The sequence below is a fragment of the Balaenoptera acutorostrata genome, chromosome 14 (assembly GCF_949987535.1).
Source record: "Balaenoptera acutorostrata chromosome 14, mBalAcu1.1, whole genome shotgun sequence".
In the NCBI taxonomy this organism is placed as follows: domain Eukaryota; kingdom Metazoa; phylum Chordata; class Mammalia; order Artiodactyla; family Balaenopteridae; genus Balaenoptera; species Balaenoptera acutorostrata.
In genome coordinates, this window is record NC_080077.1 from 92,231,311 (window position 1) to 92,258,202 (window position 26,892).

Consider the following 26,892-nt stretch of genomic DNA (forward strand, 5'->3'; position numbering starts at 1 on the left):
CAAATATTCTCTTCCTCCTGTATTATGCATCCTAGTTATTGATAACAGTTGAAAGCATTTTTAAGGTTAGATGACCCTAGGTTCAAATCCCAGCTTTGCCACTATCTTCTGTGTGGTCTTAGGAAAGTTACTTAACCAAAGTGTCTTCACCTGCAGAATGTAGATAATAATTATTACATCATAGACTAAAAGAGATGATGAAGGTAAAATGTTCTGCAGTGTCATATATCAATAATCTAAGAGTCTTACTTAGTCTCATTCTTCAATGACCCCTTTACAGCCAATCCAGCCTCAAATTTTGTTACTCCTTGAATATCTAAATATCTCTTAATCTGCCCCTTCCTCTTCACCTGCCATGGCAGCCTCAGTGTAGACCCTCCCTGCTCTTCTGCATCACTTCTGTGTCCTTCTTGATGGTCTCCCGCTTAAGCTCTAAGCCCCTCCAATCCATCTTCCACAAGACCTTCAGAATAAGGTCATGAAATGTCTGGAATAATGTCACTACAACACAAATCTGACTATTTCACTTTTCCAAATTAAGCTTTCAATAGCCTAAACTGAATCCATTTGTATGATTTTGAAAGCCCTCCATGATCTGAGATGCAGCTCCTGCTCACATGGTCATCATTGGCTCCTCCTCATCCTCCACCCAACTCCATCACTGAACAGACCTATCATATTTACATGCTTTTGCATGTGCTGCTTCCTAATCTGGAGTAGCAGGAAGACAACAGACATACCTCTCCAGATAGATCTAAATTGTCACTTTACATAACTGTGTATACAACAGAATGTTCTATGTAAGATTTCTTAAAAGATTATTTGCTTGGTTGTTACAGAAATAGCAAGTATAAACCAGAAAATTCTACTTCAAAATATTTTCAGACATGCAACCCTACTCTTTATTGCTAATATAAACAAATGTCTTCAACAAGTTCAAAGGTAGAACTTTCCAAAGCAAAACTTCAGAGTTCAGCCTGGAATCCAATTTTAATAGGAAATTCTAGAGTAGACTTCTAAGAATTTATAATTAGATTTCCTAATAATCCCTTTCTTATACAATGTTAAATATAATAGAATTTAAAGAGGCGAAAATTGAGCATTTCTTTAAAAGCAATACAGTGATGTCATGAAGATGCAATTTGTACACAGTAAGAAAAAAATTAAAGGCATAAACTTGAGGATTATCTTCTTACTGGTGTTACTTTAAGTAATGTGTGAAATTTCCCTTCACGTTTTCAATGATCCATTGTGTCTCTCTTCCATGATTCTTTACTCTGATTTCAGAAGATATATTACTACTCCATGGGCAGGTGAAAATAAACATATTCTAAGCACAAAAGAACCATCATCAGAGTGCCTGCCTGTCTCTAGTTCTCTTACTCAGTGGTCTGAATGTGTTTGATATGTCACAATTCCCTATCCATTGCTGCCCTCCCTACTTCGCTTCTCCCATCTGTGAAATACAGGTTTTCAAGGTTGAAACTTCACTTACCCTCATGGCTAGAGATTTTCACCAAATTCATCTTTATGAGTTTTCCCCATAGCAGTACTTTTGCAGGAACTCGGGGGTTGCTTAAATTGTGCCGAAACTTTTATGTAGCTGTCACACTGACTAAAACAGAAATGAACCACAATCTTGCATGAAAGAAGATGAAATATACTTAATCTCTTTACTCTCCCTGTAATTATGAGAAAATAGCCATTAGTGAAGATCTTCTCAAACTAGGCACTATTGACCCTCTGGACCAGGTAAGCCTTTGCTGTGGGAGCCTGCTCTGTGCACTGTAGGATGTTTAGCATCATCCCTGTCCTCTACACCCTAGATGTATGTAATGCAGCCCTTAAATGTCTCCCGACATTGACAAACATCCCCGGAGGAAGGACAAAATCACCCCTGGTTGAGAACCAGTGCATTAGATTGTGCTATTTTTCAAGTGCAATATCTACATCAGAGGCTGGCAAGCTTCAAACCACAAGCCAATCTGGCCACAGTCTGCTTTCATACAGTCCATGATCCAAGAATGGTTTTCACATTTTTAAAGGATTGTAAAGAGGAGGAGGAAGGAGAAGGAGGTGTAATAGAGACTGTAGGTAACCTGCAAAGCTTAAAATATCCATTACCCGCAACTCTAGAGTAAGAGTCCTCCGATGGTTGAAATGAATAAACTGGGGCTCCAGAAACATAAGTGACCTGCCCAGTTTCACACATTCTGACATCATGTCCAGCTCTCTCACTACTCCCAGCTTCTTCCATTTCTGCAATGTATGTTACACAGTACAATTAGGGTTCAAAATAAGGTTCTCAGTAAGGAGCAAGACAGGGAAATTGATTATCTTACATATGCTTGAGTTTACGGCTGTTGTTCCTTTTTCTGATTTACTATTTGATTTGTACAGTAGGAATCCATGCAACATGTGTTCTAGTTTCATTTGTATAACTTGTTTGGGAAAAACACAATAAAAATTAATACTTTATATATCCAAAATATTAGAATCAGGATTTTTACCTACTTAATTTTAGAGAATATCATAAATCTTAAACTGTAATTACACATTGAAATTCAGAGACTGGTAAGAAGTTTTAATTGTCTACCTATCCCCCATTTCTAAACATAATACCACTTTTATTGCAAATAAAGAGTAGATACCTTTTTCTTTAAAATTCTCATTACTTCATGTTGCTTTGATGAGTAGGATAATAACAATAGAAATAGAGACACAGATGTAGAGAACAAATGTATGGACACCAAGGGGGGAAAGTGGCAGGGTGGTGGTGGTGGGATGAATTGGGAGATTGGGATTGACATACATACACTAATATGTATAAAATAGATAACTAATAAGAACCTGCTGTATAAAAAAAAAGTTCTAAATTAAAAAAAAAAAAAGAAATGCCCAAGTTCATCTTGCTGCAGCTTAAATTCTTTTTGTTTTCTTTAGCAGCACAAGACTGCCATGTGCGCTTGTTGTAGTTCACTTACGTTTAAGATTGTCCCTTCTTCTTAATGGTTGTAGTTTTCCTGGCTTGATAACTGGGTTTTTTGACCTCTACAGTTTAAGGCAGCCTACGATTCCCAAATTTGTCTGCACACTGAAAGCACCTGGGTAGCTTCAAAAAATACATGAGCCTGTGTTCCGCCCCCAGAGACTGGGAGTTAATTGGTCTGGGGTTTGGCCCCAGATTTGTAAGACCAAGTGATCCCAATGTGGAGACAAGTTTGGGGACTACTGGCATAGGAGTTAAGTATGCAGATTCAGGGCTAGGCTACTTGGGGTCACATTCCTGGTTCTGTTCTTTGTGAGCCTGGACAAATCACTTACAGTTATGGGTTTCCATTTCCTTATCTGTAAAATGGATACTCAAAGCTAACATTGCCCAATTCTGGAGGTTGTTGAGAATTAGTATATGTAGTATATAAAAACACTTGGTCTTTGGCATTTAGTAAGTCTTAGTCAGTCATTAGCAATTAATGGTCGTAGTAGTGGTGTTAGTAATATCAATACTTTGCATTGCCCTCAACCATTCTCTCTTTAATGGTGTTGTTGTTTTGTTGCTATTGTTTAAGTTAACATTTAATGGACCCAGAAATTGACCTAGCATTTAATTTGGATACACTCCTATGTAGACCATTACAAAATTCAGGATGACCAACGACAATCTTTTAGGAATCTAGAACCATTTTACTTCCACTTTGTTGAATTTCTAATGATTAAATCAATGTCCCTAACAAATCAAAGTGAACCATGAAAATATTCAAGAGGAAGAATACTATTGTTATTTTAATTTTTTTCACAGTCACTCAATAACTGAATATTTGTTAAGGTCAAATCATTTAGATTATCTGTACATATTAAAAGTTTGGTTCAACTCACAATTCAATATATACATATTCTGATCTCATTTGTGTCCAGATTACTTTTTAACTATTGAATTTACATATATAAAACATCATCAGTATAACTAAGTTGGGGGTTCTAGAAAACTTACACTTTTTAATTTTTCCATTGATTAAATTTAGTTTATTTGTCTTGTTAATCATACCAATCTGAATGTAATTAAATTAACCAACTAAATGTTTTCAATGTGAACTGAAATAGACAAGAAATTTTATAATTAATGTAAGTTTTATGTCTAGGCTTGAATTATTTAAAAATAGCTGCAAAAGAATTTCTGAATTATTTTAGACAGATAATTAACCTCATTATTAGAATTATCATTGCTTGCTTAAAAATGTATTTACTAATACTCTTTCTCCAATTCAGAAATAAAATTATCCCTTGAACAATTTACCTAAAACCTTTTAGAAAATAAAATCCTTAATACTTTTAACTTTTATCTTAATCCTCTTGAGAAGGTAAAATATGTCTTGCAAGAATTGGGCAGGAAACCACATTTAATGCCTATTAGAGTTAAAGGATTCTGTTTTCTTTCAAGGAAGCAGCCTTATGACGAATGGGTGAAAATTAATTTGAGGAAGGTTTTGACTCAATGTACAAGGAAGAAGAACAACAATAAAAAGACAACCCAATTTTAAAACAAGCAAAGGACTTAATAGACATTTCTCCAAAGATGGTCAATAATTACATGAAGAGATGCTCACTTCATTAGTCATTAGTGGAATGCAAATCAAAACCACTCTGAGATACCACTTTATACCTACTACAATGGCTACATATATGTTTTAATGAAAAAATAACAAGGGTTGGTAAGGATGTGAAAAAACTGAAACCCTAGTACATTGCTGGTGAGAATGTAAAATGGTTCAGTCACTGTGGAAAACAATTTGATGATTCCTTAAAAAGTTAAGCATCACAGCAATATCTTTTTGGATCCGTTTCCTAGAGTAATGGAAGTAAAAACAAAAATAAACAAATGGGACCTAATTAAACTCAGAAGCTTTTGCACAGCATGGAAAACCATAGACAAAACAAAAAGACAATGCACAGAATGGGAGAAAATATTTGCAAACGATGTGACTGACAAGTCTCCAAAAATTTACAAACAGCCCATGTGACCCAGTATCAAAAAAACAATCCAATCAAAAAATGGACAGAAGACCTAAATAGACATTTCTCCAAAGAAGACATACAGATGGCCAAGAGGCACATGAAAAGATGCTCAGCACCACTAATTATTAGAGAAATGCAAATCAAAACTACAATGAGGTATCACCTCACACCTCATCAAAAAAATCTACAAACGGTAAATGCTGGAGTGGGTGTGGAGAAAAGGGAACCCTCTTGCACTGTTGGTGGGAATATAAATTGGTACAGCCACTGTGGAGAACAGTACGGAGGTTCCCTAAGAAACAAAAAATAGAGCTACCATATGATCCTGCAATCCCCCTCCTGAAAATTATAATGTGAAAGGATACATGAACCCCAATGTTCATTGCAACCTTGTTTACAACAGCCAAGACATGGAAGCAACCTAAGTGTCCATCGACAGAGGAATGGATAAAGAAGACGTGGTACATATATACAATGGACTATTAGCCATTAAAAGGAATGAAATAATGCCTTTTGCAGCAACATGAATGGACCTAGAGATTATCATGCTGGGTGAAGTAAGTCAGACAGAGAAAGAGAAATATCATATGATATTGCTCTTATGTTGAATCTAAAAAATATACAAATGAACTTATTTACAAAACAGAAGTAGACCCACAGACATAGAAAAGAAACTTATGGTTACTAAAGGGTAAAGAGGTGGGGGAGGGATAAATTAGGAGTTTGGGATTAACATATGCACACTGCTATATATAAAATAGATAACCAACAAGGACCTACTGTATAGCACAGGGAACTATACTCAATATTTTGTAATAACCTATAAGGGAAAAGAATCTGAAAAAGAATGTGTGTGTGTGTGTGTGTGCACGCGTGTGTATGTATAGCTGAATCACTGTGCTGTACACCTGAAACTAACACGACATTGTAAGTCAACTATACTTCAATTAAAAAAAAAAAAAAAACTCATGTGAAAAAAAGAAGCTAAGCTTAGAATTACTATATGATACAGCAATTCTGCTCCTAGTTATGTAATCAAAAGAATTGAAATTGGGGACTCAAACAGATTCTTATATTCCAGTATTCATAGCAGCACTGTTCACAATAGCCAAAAGCTGGGAACAGTATATGTGTCCATCAACAGATGTATGGATGAACAAATGTGGTCTATACATGCAACGGAATGTTATTCAACCTTATGAAGGATCCTTTCTGCAATGTGGATGAACCTTGAAATTTTTCTACTAAAGTGAAATAAGCCAGACACAAAAGAACATGTATTACATGATTCTGCCTACATGAAATATCCAGAATAGGGAAATTCAGAGAGACAGAAATCAGGTTCAAAGTTATCAGGGGCTGAGAGAGGGCAGAATGGGGAATTACTGCTTAATGATACAGAGAGTTTCCGTTTGGAATGATGAATAACTTTGGAAGTAGATAGTGGTGATGGTTGCACAACATTGTAAATACACCTAACGCCACTAAATTCTACACTTAAAATAGTTTAAATGGTAAATTTCATGTTATATATGTTTTACCAAATTAAAAACAGTCTAAAAAATCTCTGGCAGGCAGATTCTGCATACCTGAGTGCTAAGAAAATGATAGGCCCAAAATATTGTATGGTGTGCCCACCTTTTATTTATTCGCAGAAAGTTTTTGATAAGAAGATATAAGCAGTGAAAACGAATTTGAAAAATTACAAAATCCCTCAAACCCTTTTTATATGTTTTTTGCTAGTGGGGATAGAATAAGTACAATTTCAATGGTGGGTAATTTGGAAAATATCCAATAAAAATTACAAACACACTAACTTTTTTATTTGGCAACTGTATCTGTAGGGTCTTATTATACAGATAAACAGATATTCATTGCATCAGTGTTTATAACAGAAAAAAATGGAAATAACATAAATATCCATAGAGAGAGGAGTGGTTAAATAAAGCACAAAACATCCATACAATGAAGTACTCTGCCACCTTAAAAAGAAATGAGGAAACTCTTTGTGTCATGATAGAAAACAAACTATTCCAAGATGGATTAAGTAACAAAAGCACAATGCAAACAATGTGTATGCCATGTGTGCACACACAATCTCTTATAGATGCAAAGAAGACCCCTGGATAAGTAAAGAAGAAATTGGTAACACTGGTTCCACCAGGAAGGAACTTGGGTAGACCAGGGATGGGGTGGAAGGAGTAGAAACTGTACTTCCCATTTAGAATTTTGATTTTTCCCTGTCTAGTGATATGCAAGATACTCTTTGGTGATTCTGGGCTCGAGCCACAGCTCCCAGTCAGCCTCGTGATCCTCAGAGTGTACAACCGATACACTTATAACCCAGACAACTTTTCTGTTTTTCACTTTCAGTACAGTGTTCAGTAAGCTATATGAGATATTCAACACTTTATTATAAAATAGACTTACGTTAGATGGTTTTGCCTAACTGTAGGCTAATATGTTCTGAGTACTTTTAAGGTAGACTAGGCTAAGCTATGATGTTCAGTAGGTTAGGTGTATTGAACGCATTTTCGACTTACAATATTTTCAATTTATGAGGGTTTTATTGGGACATAATCCACATCATAAGTAGAGGAAGATCTGCATACAGAAAAAAACATGTTTCTTTCTCCCTCATTTTTATTACAAGTCCAACCATTTATTTAGTGGAATATTCACTCTGCTTTTATTTGAAATCAGTTTAATCAGTTTTTCAGGATGAGCAGTGTTGATAATTTGGGGCTGGATCCTTTGTTGTCCTGTGCATTATAGGATGTTAAGCAGCATTCTTGACCTCTACCTACTAAACATAAGCATTATTCTCCTCCCCATGCTGTGAAAAAGATGTCTCCAGAGATTGCTAAATGTTCCCCAGGGATAGATGGGTTGGTGGGGCAAAAACCCCCACTTGAGAACCACTGCCCTGAGATAATCCATGTATGGTGTTGAACCCAGTACCTGGCTTAAGAAAATCTTCAAAAAGGAAAAAAAGAGAAAAGAATGGATTTTGTACAAAAGGTAGCAGAGCAGTTAAACAATAAAAAAAAAAATAATGGTCTTGTGACATAATGAGCTCTCCTTCAATGGAATATTCATAGCTTGAAGTTCATTCTTTACAAAACCTTTAAAAAGTGTCTTCCTTTGAGTGGAAGACTAGACTGTGCATCTCAAGTCCTTCCCACCAGTAAGATTCCCTGGTTCTGAGTATGGTTCACTCTGTTCCTTGTTGACATTTACAGATATAGTACTGTTAATTGACTATGAGAAATTCTTCTTTGTAAAGTTTATCAAATTCTTTTATTCGGCTGGTAAAAAAGTGCATGGAACTGCATTGTATTATGATGTTTTGCAAAAGATCATAAAAAGAGAGGGGGAGGGAGTACATTTTTTGTCCTAAGTGCCAGAAAGGAAAATAACTTGATCCCTATAACCCTCTACTAAAGTATTCATTAGGAATTAAACACTTAATCATTTATGTATTTCAATATTCTTTTTTTTTTCTTTCCACACCATGCAGCTTGCGATATCTTAGTTCCCCAATGAGGGATTGAACCAGGGCCCCAGCAGTGAAAGTGCTGAGTTCTAACCACTAGACCATCAGGGAATTCACTTAATATTCCTATTATATCTACTGCTTTTTTCTTTGAAAACTAATGGCCATCATAAAAAATCTACAAACAATAAATGATGGAGAGGGTGTGGAGAAAATGAAACCCTCTTGAACTGTTGGTGGGAATGTAAATTGATACAGCCACTATGGAGAACAGTATGGAGGTTCCTTAAAAAACTAAAAATAGAACTACCATACGACCCAGCAATCCCACTATTGGGCATATACCCTGAGAAAACCATAATTCAAAAAGAGTCATGTACCACAATGTTCATTACAGCACTATTTATAATAGCCAGGACATGGAAGCAACCTAAGTGTCCACAGACAGACGAATGGATAAAGAAGATGTGGCACATATATACAATGGAATATTACTCAGCCATAAAAAGAAATGAAATTGAGTTATTTGTAGTGAGGTGGATGGACCCAGAGACTGTAATACAGAGTGAAGTAAGGCAGAAAGAGAAAAACAAATAGCGTATGCTAACACATATATATGGAATCTAAAAAAAAAAAAAACAAAGCAAAAAGGTTCTGAAGAACCTAGGGGCAGGACAGGAATAAAGACGCAGACATAGAGAATAGACTTGAGGACACGGGGAGGGGGAAGGGTAAGCTGGGATGAAGTGAGAGAGTGGCATGGACTTATATACACTAGCAAATGTAAAATAGATAGCTAGTGGGAAGCAGCCACATAGCACAGGGAGATCAGCTCGGTGCTTTGTGACCACCTAGAGGGGTGGGATAGGGAGGGTGGAAGGGAGACACAAGAGGGAGGAGATATGGTCATATATGTATACATATAGCTGATTCACTTTGTTATACAGCAGAAACTAACACAACACTGTAAAGCAATTATACTCCAATAAAGATGTTAAAAAAGAAAAGAAGAAGAAAAAAAAGAGATTCTAGGTTCTGGCTCTTGTATAGACAAAATGAAAAACCTTTCTCAATTCAGAAAATGCTTTTAGGTAGAAAGAATAGTTAAGGAGCCTTTAGAGAGGCTTCCTCACTGTGGACAGCTCTTTGTTCTTCCCTCCACATTTCACAGTGTAATGTAGCCATGCTTCTGTACTCAAATAATGCTTTGATTTCTAGGCAATATTTGAAGACAAGAATGGGCTTTCTCCATCTGTCTACAACACCACTATTGAGACCTTTCTTTGGCATAAAGGACATATGATTTTAAAATTTGTATTATTATCCCTAATATTAGAACACTAGATTCACAAGTGATTAAAGGTTAAGGAAACACACCATAGAAATGTTTGTTACATTGGTTATCAATGAAACATCTGCCATTGATAAAAACTTTTCAATATCAATGTTTCTTTTTATTATAGAGAGTAACTATAATCCCTCCCCCTAAAAGGTAATAAAAACAAATTCAAAGGGAACATTTTTATACTTCAAAATAGAAAATATAAACAGACTAATCATAAGCACTGAATTAAAAATCTTCCAACAAACAAAAGCCCAGGACCAGACGCCTTCACCAGTGAATTCTATCAAACATTTAGAGAAGAGCTAACATCCATCCTTCTCAAACTCTTCCAAAATATAGCAGAGGGAAGAACACTCCCAAACTCATTCTACGAGGCCACCATCACCCTGATACAAAAACCAGACTAAGATGTCACAATAAAAAGAAAACTACAGGGCAATATCACTGAAGAACAGAGATGCAGAAATCCTCAACAAAATATAGCAAACAGAATCCAGCAACCTATTAACAGGATCATACATCATGATAAATTAGGGTTTATCCCAGGAATGCAGGGATTCTTCAATATATGCAAATCAATCAATGTGATAAACCATATTAACAAATTGGAGGATAAAAACCATATGATAATCTCAATAGATGCAGAAAAAGCTTTTGACAAAATTCAACACCCATTTATGATAAAAAAAAAACCCTCCAGAAAGTAGGCATAGAGGGAACTTACCTCGAAATTATAAAGGCCATATATGACAAACCCACAGCCAACACCATTCTTAATGGTGAAAAACTGAAAACATTTCCACTAAGAGCAGGAACAAGACAAGGTTTCTCACTCTCACCACCATTATTCAATATAATTTTGGAAGTTTTAGCCACAACAATCAGAGATGAAAAAGAAAAAAAAAATCCAAATTGGAAAGGAAGAAGTAAAACTGTCACTGTTTGCAGATGACATAATGCTATACATAGGGAATCCTAAAGATGCTACCAGAAAACTACTAGGGTTAATCAATGAATCTGGTAAACTAGCAGGACAGGAAATTAATGCACAGAAATCTCTTTCATTCCTATACACTAATGATGAAAAAATCTGAAAGAGAAATTAAGGAAACACTCCATTAACCATTGCAACAAAAAGAATAAAATACCTAGGAACAAACCTACCTAAGGAGACAGAATACCCATATGCAGAAAACTATAAGACACTGATGAAAGAAATTAAAGATGATATAAGCAGATGGAGAGATATACCATGTTCTTTGATTGGAAGAATCAACATTCTGAAAATGATGATACTACTGAAAGCAATCTACAGATTCAATGAAATCCCTATCAAACTGCCAATGGCATTTTTCACAGAACTAGAACAAAAAAATTTCACAATTTGTATGGAAACACAAAAGACCCCGAATAGCCAAAGCAATCTTGAAAAAGAAAAACAGAGCTGGAGGAATCAGGCTCCCTGACTTCAGACTATACTACAAAGCTACAGTAATCAAGACAGTATGGTACTGGCACAAAAACAGAAATATAGATCAATGGAACAGGATAGAAAGCCCAGAGATAAACCCACACACATATGGTTACTTTATCTTTGATAAAGGAGGCAAGAATATTCAATGGAGAAAAGACAGCCTCTTCAGTAAGTGGTGCTGGGAAAACTGGATAGCTACCTGTAAAAGAATGAAGTTAGAACACTCCCTAATGTCATACACAAAAACAAATTAAAAATGGATTAAAGTCATAAATCTAAGGCCAGACACTATAAAACTCTTAAAAGAATATATAGGCAGAACACTCTATGACATAAATCACAACAAGATCCTTTTGACCCACCTCCTAGAGAAATGGAAGTAAAAATAAAAATAAACAAATGGGACTTAATGAAACTTAAAAGCTTTTGCACAGCAAAGGAAAACATAAACAAGTCAAAAAGACAACTCTCAGAATGGGAGAAAATATTTGCAAACGAAGCAAATGACAAGGGATTAATCTCCAAAATATACAAGCAGCACATGCAGTTCAACATAAAAAAACAAACAACCCAATCCAAAAATGGGCAGAAAACCTAGATAGATATTTCTACAAAGAGGCTATACAGATTGCCAACAAACACATGAAATGATGCTCAACATCACTAATCAGTAGAGAAATGCAAATCAAAACTACAATGAGGTATCACCTCACACTGGTCAGAAAGGCCATCATCAAAAAGTTTACAAACAATAAATGCTGGAGAGGGTTTGGAGAAAAGGGAACCCTCTTGCAGTGTTGGTGGGAATGTAAATTGATACAGCCACTATGAAGAACAATATGGAGGTTCCCTAAAAAACTAAAAATAGAACTACCATACGACCCAGCAATCCCACTATTGGACATATATCCTGAGAAAACCATAATTCAAAAAGAGTCATGTACCACAATGTTCATTGCAGCACTATTTATAATAGCCAGGACACGGAAGCAACCTATGTGTCCACCGACAGATGAATGGATAAAGAAGATGTGGCACATATATACAAAGGAATATTACTCAGCCATAAAAAAGAAACAAAATTGATCATTTGTAGTGAGGTGGATGGACCTAGAGTCTGTCATACAGAGTGAAGTAAGTCAGAAAGAGAAAAACTAATTCCTATATATGGAATCTAAAATAAAACAAAAAAAAAATTGGTTCTGAAGAACCTAGAGGCAGGACAGGAATAAAGCACAGATGTAGAGAATGGACTTGAGGACACGGGAAGGGGGAAGGGTAAGCTGGGATGAAGTGAGAGAATGGCATTTACACTACCAAATGTAAAATAGATAGCTAGTGGGAAATAGCCACATAACACAGGGAGATCAGCTTGGTGCTTTGTGACCACCTAGAGGGGTGGGATAGGGAGGGTGGAAGGGAGACGCAAGAGGAAGAGGTTATGGGGATATATGTAAATGTATAGCTGATTCACTTTGTTATACAGCAGAAACTAACACACCATTGTAAAGCAATTATACTCCAATAAAGATGTTAAAAATTATATACATCAATTAAATAGTTGATTTAATATTGTTTAAATAGTGAGCATAATCCCCTTTGCACTTTACAGAGGTCTGTTAGAATGTTTTTATTACCCTTTTTGAATTTCAGTAAATGCAGATGCTAGAGTTAGATGTTTCCAACAGATTTATGTTGATTATATCAATGTTTCCTGTCAAATTAGACTACACTATGAAAATGCTAAGAAGGAAATACTCTATTGCTTTCTGATCTGTCTCTTTTTAGCCACTTCACAACTGAGATATTTGTTAAATCAAATCACTTAGATTACCTGTACATCTTAATAAAATGTCCACTGATAATGCATCATATATACATTCTAATCTCATTCATGCCTGAATTCCATTTTAACCGTTGAACACTGCTAATATTCAAACTCTTGCCCCTTGTTTTTAGTATTGTTTCATTAAAAACAAACAAACAAACAAACAAAAAAAAACTTCTCTTCAGTTGCTTATTGTGGCTGCTTTGAAAAAACGCCACAAATTTGGTGGCTTGAAACAACAGAAACTTGTTCTCTCACAGACTGGAGTCCAGAAGTCTGAAAGCAAGGTGGCAGTCGAATGACCCTCCCTCTGGGGCTTGAGGAAAATATGTTCCTTGCCTCTTGTAGCTTTGGGTCACTGCCAGCCCTCTTTGGTGTTTCCTGCTTTCACTCCAATCTCCACCTCCATCTTCAAAGCCCACCCCTGTCACTTAGGGACTGTGTAAACTTGAATAAATTACTTAACCCCTCAGTTACTCAATTTCCTCATCTTTAAATGGGAAAAATGTTTCTACTTAACTCATGGGGTGGATGTTACTTAATATTTTAAAGTACTTGGAATAATGCTCGGTTCATAATAAATGTGATGTAAATGTTTATTACAGCAAATAATTCCATTATGTTTCAATGTAAGAAGCCATTGCTCATAATAACAATGGACAATCCATGAAGGTTTCTACCCTTTGCGATGACGTATTCCAGTCTGTCCTGATTAAGTGTTCTTACAATAGATTGTCCTGATTGCATAAGTGTTCTTACAATAGATAGGAGATAGGACAAAGCAGCATAAAGGCACCAGATGTTGGACTGGGGCTCAAAAAGATGAGGAAAAATAGCTAAAGATGAGAAAAAAAATGTTTCACCTTTTTGTTTGTTTCTATAAGCAACAAAGCTAGGCGTTCTTTGAATTCCATACTTTCATTTTTGCCTCATGAGCCTGTCACTCAAGATGTCCCAGTTTGTGTTCTATGAGTAAGATCTCCCTGGCATTACCTGCTAACTTAGTTTGAGTGACCCTTGAAGATGTAGCACAAATCTGTCAGCTCCCTTTAGCACTAACCTACACTGCTGATCTGGTGCCTTGGTCCTGATTCCTCTGGTCTCAGTGAAAATTGACCTCTCAGAGAACGGCAGTATCTTTGCTCCCTACCCTCTGTGACAACATTCAGAAAGAACTGCTTTACCCACCTCCACCTCCCCACCGCCTAACAGCTTACATAATAGACATTCATTCATTCGTCTATTGAATGAACAGATCCATTTGAAGTTGTATTTAAGATAATTTGCCTGAACACTAATTCCATTTATGCTTTACTTTCCTAGGCAACTTTTTCTTCTATTCCTCAATATTTTACCTCATATTAAAAGCTGCCTTAAATCACTTTTGGATTAAGATTACATAATAAAATTAACATAGATCATAGGCTTTAGAACTTATTAAATTTCTTTGTCATCTTGGACCTCTGAGATTTGCAATAATTTAGTTTTCTTTTTGAATCCAGTAATACAAAACTTTCAAACCATCTCTAACTATCAGTGATTTTTCTCTCCATGTGAGATGATATGAATTTTGGTTCTACTTGTAGTATTTCATTTATCATCTTCTGGAAAATTTCCAAAGGGTTTAGTGTAAGTGTTTTTCTTGTCAGAAACAACTCCAGAAATGTGTTGTCTCTATTGTAAGGGTGAAAAAGTACATTTTTTTCATCATCCTGATCACTTATCCTAGTAAATACCCCCAATCTTTAAATTAGAAGTGCTGTCATGGAAGCTATTAATAAGAAATAGACTCAACATAAAGGAAGGGCTAGTCATTGTTCTTTTAACCATTAAGCCTAGATTACAGACATTCATCAGTTCCATTTAGTTTCATACTAGTTGAATTTCTAAAATTTTACTTGTCTGATTGTCTCCAAATTGAACGTTTGCTTGGGGTAAGAAATTGACTTGACTTTTCTTCTCTTCCCATCAGAAATTTTAAAGATGGGAAGCCACGTGTGGCAAGGGAGTATAAGAAGGACAATTAGAGTGGGAAGTGGCATACATAAAGTCTTAGAAATCATAAAGAAAAAATTATATATAAGAATGACAAATAGATGTACTTGCCCAGAGAAAACGAAATAAGCTAAGACAAGGGACACTTATATGGTATGCTACCTGGCAAAGAAATATGAAAAGAAAGTATTATTGATCTGAGGCTCAGCTCACTGGGATCACACTATAGCCTTTTTACATTTAGAGTCATGAGAATGTTTACAACTTTGGCTCAGAAAGTGTTTCTGAAATTTAAATCCTGTGCATCTCTATTAATCTACTCTCACTTCATAATTTTTAATAAAAGCTGAAATTGTTAATGAATTAATTGGATTAAACATAATATAGTATAAATATTTTAAGATTAAAATATTTTCTTTTTAAAAAATCTCAGTTAAAATGCACTGCCAGAAAAATCGCATGGTATTAATAATACTAACCATATGGAAACTGGAGTATTTAGAATATAGGAAAACTACACACTCATTGTTAACATAAGAAAGAATTATCACTCACTGTAACACTTCTAAAAACATGGGGCACATGTGGCCTTTTCCTGCGGAAACGTGTCTTTAGCTTCACTCATAATCTAATGGAAGTGAATCTCCACATGCCCATGTCATCAGAATTGCTATTTGTTCAAACTTGGTAAAATAATCTATTTTTCAACAAATTGAATTTCTTCGTATGCTATTTCAAATTGGGAAACTTTAGTCTCTCAAAATAAAAGGTGTATGAGAGTTCAGGTGTTGCAGAGAAAAGAATCAGGAATCAATATATTTTACTCCTGAGTTTTGATTGATTTCTCGGTGGATTGAATACAAATATACCCCCAAAATTGCTAAAAACAAATGAATTAATACAATAGTAAGTATTAGAAATGAGGGTAAAATTAAATACTACCTGGTATTTGTAAACTGGATAAGTGTATGATTTAGGTGTAATATTCTTGGAACCTACATTCATCATCAGAATAAATTGATCCAACCTAGGTCTATAAACTAATAGATTATGAATAAAACAGATTTTCTACTGAAATTCCAAATGAAATGCCAACAGTGAAGCTGAGCTTTGCGACTTTCAAAATGCCCTTGTTCCAAGTGAATGTTTACACCCTACTAAGAAATATTCAAGAAACTCAGTGGTGTGCTCGTAAGTGTTTAACAATCAGCTCTCAGAGGAAAAAAGGTGGGATAGTGGGTCGATTTGATTTGTAGCTTCTGTCAATTCCCTGGCATAAATACTCTCACCATAACCAATTTCAAGTTACCAACATGAATTCACTGATATGGAGTTGGGAAGACATGCAAACATCAGCTCTCATGAGCCATTGAAAGCCTGCTCCAGCATACAGTGAAGGTTCTTACTATTACATTCAGATAGGTTAAAGAGAGATGTCAGGTTAAAAAATGGCAACATTTCTGGATGTGAATTTCAATTTGTGTAGTTGTAATGTTCATTGTGTGAATGTTTTCATTAGGTAAAGATTGTAAGGGAATTTTGGCCATCTTCCCTTTCAGAGGAACTATCAGGAAGCCGTGAAATCTGTAGAATATGCTGTGGGTTCCATTGTACATGACCTCGGTAGTGTAATCAGAAGTACAGTCACAGTTCTTGGGGTATCCCTGATATCTCATGACAGTTGGCTGGACAGTCCCTTGATGACTGCTCTGGTTAATCAAAGGTGTAAATGAGGCCCCTACTTCAGTGGTCCTCAGGCATCACATATCCTTTTATTAATATCAGTGCTTCACAGGATAATGGCTTGGTTTTTCCTGCAAGTTATTAGTAAGTATATTTGGGCTGTCTGTCAGTCAGAGGGAAGGCTAAATAAAACAGTCTAAAAACAATGACCACCTCATGGCAATCATCCAGAGACAGGAAGTCCTCATGACAGTCACGCAGTGTTCCTTGCACAAGCTGTTTGTATGACCAGCCTGGTCACGTGGTTGATGCTCTAAACAAAAAGGGATGCTTCAGGATGCTTTGGTGTGTTTCCATTGCTTTTATTTGGCAAACGGCATTACACTTCGGCTTTTGTGTCTGATCTTTCTTACAGTTTTCATATATGGGTTTGCTGAGTCTCACTCAGCATGTATGTGAGTGAGATGTATGGTTGTGTTGATAGGGCTGTATGGAACCATCATACTCTTCAACAGCATCTTCTTAAATTTGCTCACACAGCCATGACAATAGCATCAGACACAGGAACCAGTAAGGAAAGCTGTATGTCTCTGGACAGTTTCTTCCATATTACCTGATGTGTAATCTTTTAAATATATTTCCCATGTTTTCCTGTAGCAAACAGGGAGCTAACACAATCACACTATCAATTAGATCCTATCTTTTTGGGGACAGATACCTTTCGGTGCCCCTGTCTCTGCCATGTACATTTACTGCCATCTGCTGTTATGAGTCTTCCAACTCAGCTATTCTTCAGAACTAACTGTCCCAATTCAACTAAAACTTTGGGCTGAACATGGAGATCATAGCTGCTAGCAATCGAAGGTAACTTCTCCCAGTTATGAGTCTAGCCTGAGAAGATTTTTTAATGAAAGTTCCAAGCTGGAGCTCAGTGTGTATGCTATCCATTCTCTTCAGAACAATAATCACAGTTGGTAAACATTAAGACTGGTATTGTATAGACATGCTTTGTAATGAACTATAGCAGCAATAATTTTTGCACATGATCAAGGGTTTATTGCAGCACTTCTTTTCTTAATGTTAGTATCAACAAATGACAAGGAATAGAAAAGTCAACATAAAGGTTTTAGAATGAGAACTTAAGGACACAGATTTGTGATTCTTTGGATGCAACACTTTTGGATGTGATTCTAAAAAGCTTTTGTTGAGCATTGTCAAATTTGTAAGCTTCATATGGATGGACATCATATTTATAACAAATGCCCTTCTATATGTGCTACCATAGATGTGAAATTCTTGACCTTAGTATCATCTTTGAAAATGTTAAATTGAGTATTCTGTTAACTTACACGTTATAAATTGGCATGTTGTATTATTGCAAGAGATTTGATTTTTCAGCACAGTGCAAAGATCTTTCAAATGCATATGTCTTTTTTTTTATAATTCCATTTGTTTTAAAGCACATTTTAAATATAGTTTTATCATTTAGTAAAAGTTGTCTAATTGAAAAAATACTCAATATATAGTCAAAATAGTAAAAAGCATGGTCAAATGTTATTAAGTTTGAGATTCATTTAACTGCTATCTATACTGCAAGTTATCCACATAGAGAACCTGTTCTTGCATTAATTTTTAAAGTCTAATTCAGGTAAATAAAGAAATAAACTTACTGGCAAAGTTAATTCATTTCCAAAATTTGAAATTGACAAGCTAACATCATTACTGGGTAATAGCAAAACCTAGCAACAAGAGAAAAGCACATTTATATTTTGCACATATGAAAGCATTAAGTATTGTCATCAATTTTGTGATATTCCTTAGAAAAAGTTTGTCCTGTTCAGTTTTGTTATTGCTATATCACGGCTTCAGAACTCTGTAGCTACTGCAATTATGCATGAGCACTGTTCTGTAAGCCTACAACACAGCACTACAATAGCCCTTTAAAGCATTTAATTTCATTATGATTTAATGCCAGTAACTTATAACTTCCCAATTTGAGAAATCAAACATAGGTACCTTGGTGAAGAAAAAATCCATACATCATATTTGTCTCTGGAGAGAAAACAAACTACTTTACTTATGTGCTTATGAAATATGCCACAGGAAAAAAAATATGAGACAGATGCACTGAAATGCCTTTAGCAGAAAACAAACCAGAGATGGAAAAAGCCAAAGAAATGAATTAATATCTTGCAAAATCATAAAGGTACTTCCAAATGATTTGTTTAATTTTTCTTCATTCTGCCTCTCAAAAATTAAAGATAACTTTATATTTACATGGTGCTCCTAAGGCAGGGACTTAGTGTGATCTTTGTCATTGTTTTCTTTTTATAAAAAATAAAGTGGAACTTCTAGTCACAATGACTCTCTACCTTCATATTTTGACACACCACCTTAGTGTCAAACACATAGCATCAATAAAGAAAATTTAAAATAGGCTTTTGAAAATATAAAGTCTAGCTCAAAAACAGAATAAACATCTTCCCAAATGAGAAATGGACAAAAATGCAAATCAGCAAAACAGTTAATACTGCAGACCTGCCAAGATCTAGATCTAGAAACAGGGCAGTTTAGCTTCTCTAGGACAAAGGGTATAAATGACTCACTCAAGAAAATATGTGATGCTGCTAGATGGCACAGCCAGTGCACAGGGACCCAGCTTCTTCCATGAATGGGCCTGCAGCCAATTAGTCAGGGGACATCCCCCCAACTAGCATGCCCACAGTATTCAGCCCACCACAACAGAAGGGCCCAGGCAGCCCATAGAGGGTCATCCCTACAGCTCTATAGAGGAAAGTGTGCTGCTGGGCCCCATAGGAGGCCTCCTACATAAAGCCACTTCTCCAAGGTTGATAAATGTAACCAACCTACCTAATGCATAGAAATAAACACAGAGAATTAGGAAAAATGAGGAGAGAGAGGCATATGTTTCAAACGAAGAAACAAGACAAAACTTCAGAAAAAGAACTAAACAGTGGAGATAGGCAATCTACCTGATAAAAGTAATGATCATAAAGACACTAACTGAACTCCAGAGAGAATTGGATGAACACAGTGAGAATTTCAACAAAGAGTTAGAAAATACAAAAAAATAACCATGCAGAGTTAAAGAATACAATAACTGATATAAAAAATACACTAGAAGGAATCAGCAGTAGATTAGATGATACAGAGGAGTGGATCAGCAAGCTGGAAGACAGAGTAGTGAAAAACACCCAAGCTGAACAGAAAAAAAGAAGCAAGAATTTAAAAATGAAAATGGTTTAAGAGTTCTCTGAGACAACGTTAAGCATACTAACATTTGCATTAAGTGGTCCCAGAAGGAGGAGAGAGGAAGAAAGGGACAAAGAACATATTTTGAAGAAATAATAAATAGATGAAAACTTCCCTAACCTGGGAAAAGAAATAGACATACAGGTCCAGAAAGCACAGAGAGCCCCAAACAAGATGAACCCAAAGAGGTCCACATTAAGACACAATATAATTAAAATGGCAAAAATTAAAGATAAAAAGAGAATCTTAAAAGCAACAAGAGAAAAACAACTAGCTATGTACAAAGGAACTCCCATAAAACTATCAGGTGACTTTTCAGCAAAAACTTTGCAGACCAGAAGAGAGTGGCACCATGTATTCAAAGAGATGGGGAAAAAAAAGAAAGAAAGAAAGAAAAAGAAATATACAACCAAGAATATGCTACCTGGCAAGGTCATCATTCAAATTTGAAGGAGAGAGAATTTTACAGGCAAGCAAAAGCTAAAAGAGTTAAGCATCATTAAACCAATCTTATAAGAAATGTTAAAAGGAGCTTATCTAAGTGGAAAGAAAAGGCAACAACTAGAGATATAAAAATGATGAAAGGAAAAAACTCATTGATAAAGGCAAACATACAGTAAAGGTAGTGGAGCAACCACACATAAAGCCAGTAGGAAGGTTGAAAGACAAAAGTAGTAAAATAATCTATATCCACAATAAGTAGTTAAGGAATACACAAAATAAAAAGGTGTAAAATATGAAGTCAAAAGCATTAAATGTGGGACTTCCCTGGTGGTGCAGTGGTTAAGAATCCACCTGCCAATGCAGGGGACAAAGGATCGAGCCCTGTTCCAGGAAGATCCAACATGCTGTGGAACAACTAAGCCTGTGCACCACAACTACTGAGCCTGCACTCTACAGCCCACAAGCCACAACTGCTGAGACTGCATGTTGCAACTACTGAAGCCCACGCACCTAGAGCCCATGCTACGCAACAAGAGAAGCCACTGCAATGAGAAGCTCATGCACTGCAATGAAGAGTAGCCCCCGCTCACCACAACTAGAGAAAGCCCGCAGGCAGCAACAAAGACCCAATGCAACCAAAAAATTAATTAATTAATTAATTAAATTTTAAAAACACATTGTTTAAAAAAAACATTAAATGTGCTGGGGGTTAAAAATGCAGGTTGTTAGAATGCATTCAAACTTAAGAGATTATCAAATTTAAGTAGTCACATATTATATTATATATGAAACTCATGGTAACCACAAACCCAAAACCTATATAGATATACACACACACACACAAAAAAAAAAAAAAAAGAAAGAAAGGAATGCAAACATAACACTAAAGACAGTCATCAAATCACTAAAGAGAGCAAAAAAAAGTAGAAAGGGACAAAAAAGAACTAAAAAAAAAAACCTGAAAACAATTAACAAAATGGCAATTAGTACATACCTATCAATAATTACTTTTAATGTAAATGAAATAAATGTTCCAATAAAAAGCCATAATGATTAAGGTATCAACTACATAACAGATTACATAATGATAAAGGGATCAATCCAACAAGAAAATATAACAATTGTAAATATATGTGCACCCAACATAGGAGTACATAAATACATAACGCAGTATTAACAAATATGGAGCAAAATTGACAGTAATACGATAATAATAGGGAACTTTAACATCCCACTTACATCAATGAACAGACAAAATCAATAAGGAAACACTAGCCTTAAATGACTCATTTGATCAAATTGTATTAATAGTTATATACAGAACATACTGTCCCAAAACAGCAGAATTCATTCTTTTCCATTGCACATGAAACATTCTCCAAGATGATCACATGCTAGGTCACAAAACAAGTTTCAGTAAATTTAAAAAATTCAAATCATATCAAGCACCTTTTCCAAACACAAGTCAATGAGACTAGAAATCAACTGCAAGAAAAAAAGCTGCAAAAAACACAAGCATGTGGAGACTAAATCATATGTTACTAAATAACCAATGGGTCACTGAAGAAATCAAAGAAGAAATTTAAAAATACCTAAAGACAAGTGAAAATTATCACACAATGATCCAAAAATCTATGGAACACAACAAAAGCATTTCTAAATGGGAAGTTTATAGCAATACAAGTCTACCTCAGGAAACAAGAAAAATCTTAAGTAAACAACCTAACCTTACACTTAATGGAACTAGAGAAGGAAAACCAACCCCAAGTTAGTAGAAGGAAAGAAGCCACAGAGATCAGAGCAAAAATTTTTTTTTTAAAAAAAGGAATCAATGAAAGTAAGACCTGGTTCCTTGAAAAGAGAAACAAAATTGATAAAACTTTAGCCAGATTCATGAAGAAAAAAAGAGAGAGGACCCAAATTAATAAAATTAGAAATGAAAAAGAATTTACAATTGACACCACAGAAATACAAAGGATCATAAGAGATTACTATGAACAATTATGTGCCATTAAGATGGATTTTATTTTAAATGGGGATTAAGAGGTACAAACCTCCAATTATAGAATCAATAAGGCACAAAGATGCAAACAACATAAGGAATATGGTCAATAATATTGTAATGACTTTGTATGGGGAGAGATGGTTACCAGACTTTGGATGGTGATCATTTTGTAACATATGCAAATGTCAAATCATTATGTAGTACACCTGAAACTAACATAATATTGTATGTCAACCATATTTCAATTAAAAAAAAACACATGTGGCAGATACATATATACAAAGAGAGAGAGAGAGAGAGAGCTTGTCATCTGGAATTCTGACCTTTAGCAAACTGCCAGCTCAGGAAGAAAATAGAATGCAACTGAAGTATCGTGAGCAGAAGTGCACCATATAATCTCTCGCAGCTCTGTGAATGGACCTGTGGACCATCAATATCACCATAGGCCAGAACTACTCAAATATCCAGAATCCAAAATTCTAGTTTAGGTGCTCAGAGGACCAGGTAGCATTCTCATTAGTGCAGGCAGAGTTGAGTACAGCACAAGAGCACAGGAGAAAGAGAATAAGAGTGCAGAAAAAAAGAGAAAAACAAAAATACTTTTGACTCAAAATGAGCCTAAACAGCACAATACCAAAACACATGACAACAGTGAGAAAGGAAACAAGCAAATCAGCAAATAGAGCATGAATCACTCTAGATAAAATTACTTTTATGGAAAAGTCTGACAAAAACTTTAAAATAAGTATTTTTAGAATACTAGAGAGCACAAATGAATAACATTCATTTTAAAAAAAGAAATTACAAAAGCAAAACAGGCATAAATTAAACACCAAAAAATGTGGAAAAGATTCAAAATCTTCGGAATAAAAGATTATATTTATTGAAAATTAAAACCCAATATGCAGACCACTGGGGGGGAAAAACTGGTGTCTAGGGAGAATACAGGACAGAGAATTAAGAGAATGTTCTAAGAAGTGAAAGCAAGATTTAAAAATTTAGAGGACATTTTAATAGGCTTCCAAAAAATGTCTAATATGGGTTCTAGAAAAACTCTATAATAAGAGATTTCAGAGAATGTCAAAAAGCAATATTTGAGGTGATTCAGGTGAGAATTTTCCAAAATTGAAGGAATACATAATTCTTGAGATCAGAAGTGTACTCAGAGTATTAAGAAGAATAAATAATGATTAATCCATCCCTAGACACATTATCACAATTAAAGAGAAGATCTTAAAGCTGCCAAAAAGAAAAGCTAAAGTAACAAAAGAACAGCTTTTAAGCTTTTTTTTTTTTTACTGACTTCACATCAGCAGTAGAATGCAACAAATAATTAGCTACTGTTTAAAGTTCTTAAAAAAAAATCTAAAATTTTATACATTTTTAAACTATTATTCAAGGGTGATATGACTCTGAATTTACTACCCATAAATTCTCATTACAAGAACTATTTAAATTGTATTTAGCAAGAAGATAGATAAATAGAGATAGGTATACCTAGAAGGAAGGTATGAAATCCAGGAAAACAGAAGAATGTCAATAAAGTATTTAATTCTTGATTGCTTTTTATAAAAACTTATCGTTTAAGAGGTGAAACTGAAAAATATTGTATATTCAAGTCCAAAATTTAGAAAATACAAATAAGCAAAAGAGACAAATTGAAAAATCATTCTTATTCCCAGCATGCAGAGATAGCCACAGATAATGTTAGTGAAAGTAATTCTGGTATTATCTCCATGCATATTTTCATAAAAATAATATATCATCTAAATTGCCTTATTTCTTCTATTTTATACAAATATCTTCTATGCCATAAATTATTATTCTACAACTCCTGTTGAAAAGCTGGATAACATTCAATTATATAAAATTTCTTGGTTGGTAATTAAATCCATGCTCTGTTGTTTACATTTTTACAACCTTCCCTTGGTTTTGGATATCCTGAACTTCCAGTTTGAGCAGAATCTTCTAAAAATTTTTAAATAAATTGTATTTTCCAAATCAGACTGTTTTTACCAAATTGTTTAGCAAGCATAACTAAAGACTATAAGTCTAAAAAATAAGAATGTTAAAGACACTGAAAAAAAATGTCTGTTGCATCAAATTTTAATTTTTAAAATAATTCAACCTAAGTGTTTGATTTTGATTCCATTACAAGCAATATTAGTAAAAGTAAATGAACATTTCGACTTGACTGTGTAATTTTTTTCATAAAAATCTCTTTAGAGATCCCTGTCTAGCCAGCAAATAATTGCTTTAACTTTGGATTTTAATATTAGCACTGAATGATTTATGTGTACATTAAATAATGTGATTCTCACCAACCATTTATGAGCTAAGAATGATTATCTCTCTTCTGTGGATAATCACACTTCAGGGAAGAGAGGTTAAGTGGTTTGCCTAAGATCACTCAGCCAGGCAATGGATTATCTCAAAATTTAATCCTTGAGTCTTTAAATCATTAGACTCGGTTGGCCTCAGCAATACTTGCGAGACATAACAGATATGCACGTAGATTTTTCCTCAAATGATTTATGTGGCATAAAGTCTAATTTGTTTATAGAGCTTTTTTTTTTTTTTTTTTTTTGGTTCTTATGACACAATTTGGTCTGTAAGCAGATATAAGGCCTTATAAAAATGAACGTGATAAGAATTCACATGTGGGAAAATCTCTGGTTAAATTAGAGTATCAATTTCCAAAATAGTACATAGATGAAGCAGATAATAGAATCAACCATTTGCCGGAAGGGTCAAGGGAAGAAAGGCAGGAGGTAACAGAAAGCAGATGGAGTAGAGTGACTTCTTTTGTAGAACTGCAGTTCAGGGTTAGCTTTTAACAAGTTCTGAGTGAAGTAATAAGAGAGCTTATTATTTCTTAATAAGGACATGTGTATCCCTGACAGCTATTCCCCCATCTCCAGTATAAAATGTCTGTATAAGCCCACATCAACTACAATGGCAAATGTGCCTCGTGTGTCCCTTCGATATAAAGTGCACGCAAATGGGACTCTAAGAGATTATTCTTAGAACTTAAGAATTTTGATCAGTGATCGATCTATGCTCTTTTGCCAGAAACTTCCTTCGTTTTAGCTCTGAGAAGTCCTGTGACCTGGAACACCTCTCAGTCCTGAGCATACTGGGGCCGTTGGTCAAAATTAAAATAAAAACTAATTGTGTTCACTATCCAAAATTTAGAAAATACAAATAAGCAAAAATGTGCATTAAAATTATCAGTGGGAACCTGCTGTACAGCACAGGGAGCTCAGCTCAGTGCTCTGTGGTGACCTAGATGGGAGGGATGCGGGGGTGGGAGGGAGGACTAAGAGGGAGGGGATATATGTATACATATAGCTGATTCACTTCATTGTACAGCAGAAACTAACACAACATCATAAAGCAACTATACCCCAGTTAAAAAGAATTATTCATACTTTCATCATGCAGAGATAACCACTGAATTGTCTTTTAAAATTCAGTTTTAAAAGTATGTCAAGTACTTCCGTATGTGTACCTTTTCATTTGATTGCATCGTTCTATAAACTCTGATAAATTTTCAACTGTGTATTGACCATTTCTGCCACTCGTTCTACAAATTCCCTTAACCTTCTACTCTTGGTTATCTCTGAGACAGAGTACTAGCTGGTATATTAGCAGCTTGCCTTCTGAGTTCTGATAACTGTATCACAGGGTAATCTCACAGCTCCAGGGTATGCAGCCATTCATTTCTTATTCCATTTCTATCTCCCCCATAGGCCAGGGAAGGGAAATTTCTACCTAGGGAGTTTAGCATCATTTAACATCAATGTTACGTGTCCAACAATCTCCTACATGAATGAAAACATATGTCAACCATAGTGAGCACTTAAAAGTTATCAATAACTACTCATACACGAAAGCTCTTTTTGTTCTGTGTGGGTTTAACTTTCTGAAAGCATTTCAACTCCTGATTTAAAGACAGGAGGAGAGAAGGAAAATAAAATGCAGTGTTAGAAAAGAAATATGTCTTTATCTATCCTAAAATGTTCAGACTTGGTTGAGACGATATTTTAGGATTACTGTGATCCAGAATGTACCTCTCTCTTTGGAGTACTTATCTATGTGCAAAGTTATCCTGTTCTTACCAATAACACATACAGTAATGGCCTCTTCCGTTTTATTTCTAGCTACACAATGCCTGTTGGCAGCCCTAGGGTTGCTTGTATGATTGAAATGGCTGCAGATGGAAAACCTCCAATACGGAAAGAAGACACCAAGATACCTCATGTGTCCCAGGTAGATATGCAAATATCCAGTTTCAAACATTACTAAGTGTACCCTCAATATTTCAAAGTGTTTA

At 35.1% G+C, this 26,892-nt stretch overlaps 1 protein-coding gene across 2 annotated transcripts in view; it reads left to right on the forward strand.

Moving 5' to 3' along the window:
- EYS (eyes shut homolog) overlaps positions 1–26,892 on the forward strand; it is a 1,775,980-nt gene that overhangs the window by 1,479,653 nt on the left and 269,435 nt on the right. For both annotated transcript variants that reach the window (XM_057527983.1, XM_057527984.1), the window contains exon 32: positions 26,720–26,828. In XM_057527983.1, the coding sequence (XP_057383966.1) occupies positions 26,720–26,828 (109 nt within the window). The remainder of the gene's footprint in view (positions 1–26,719; positions 26,829–26,892) is intronic.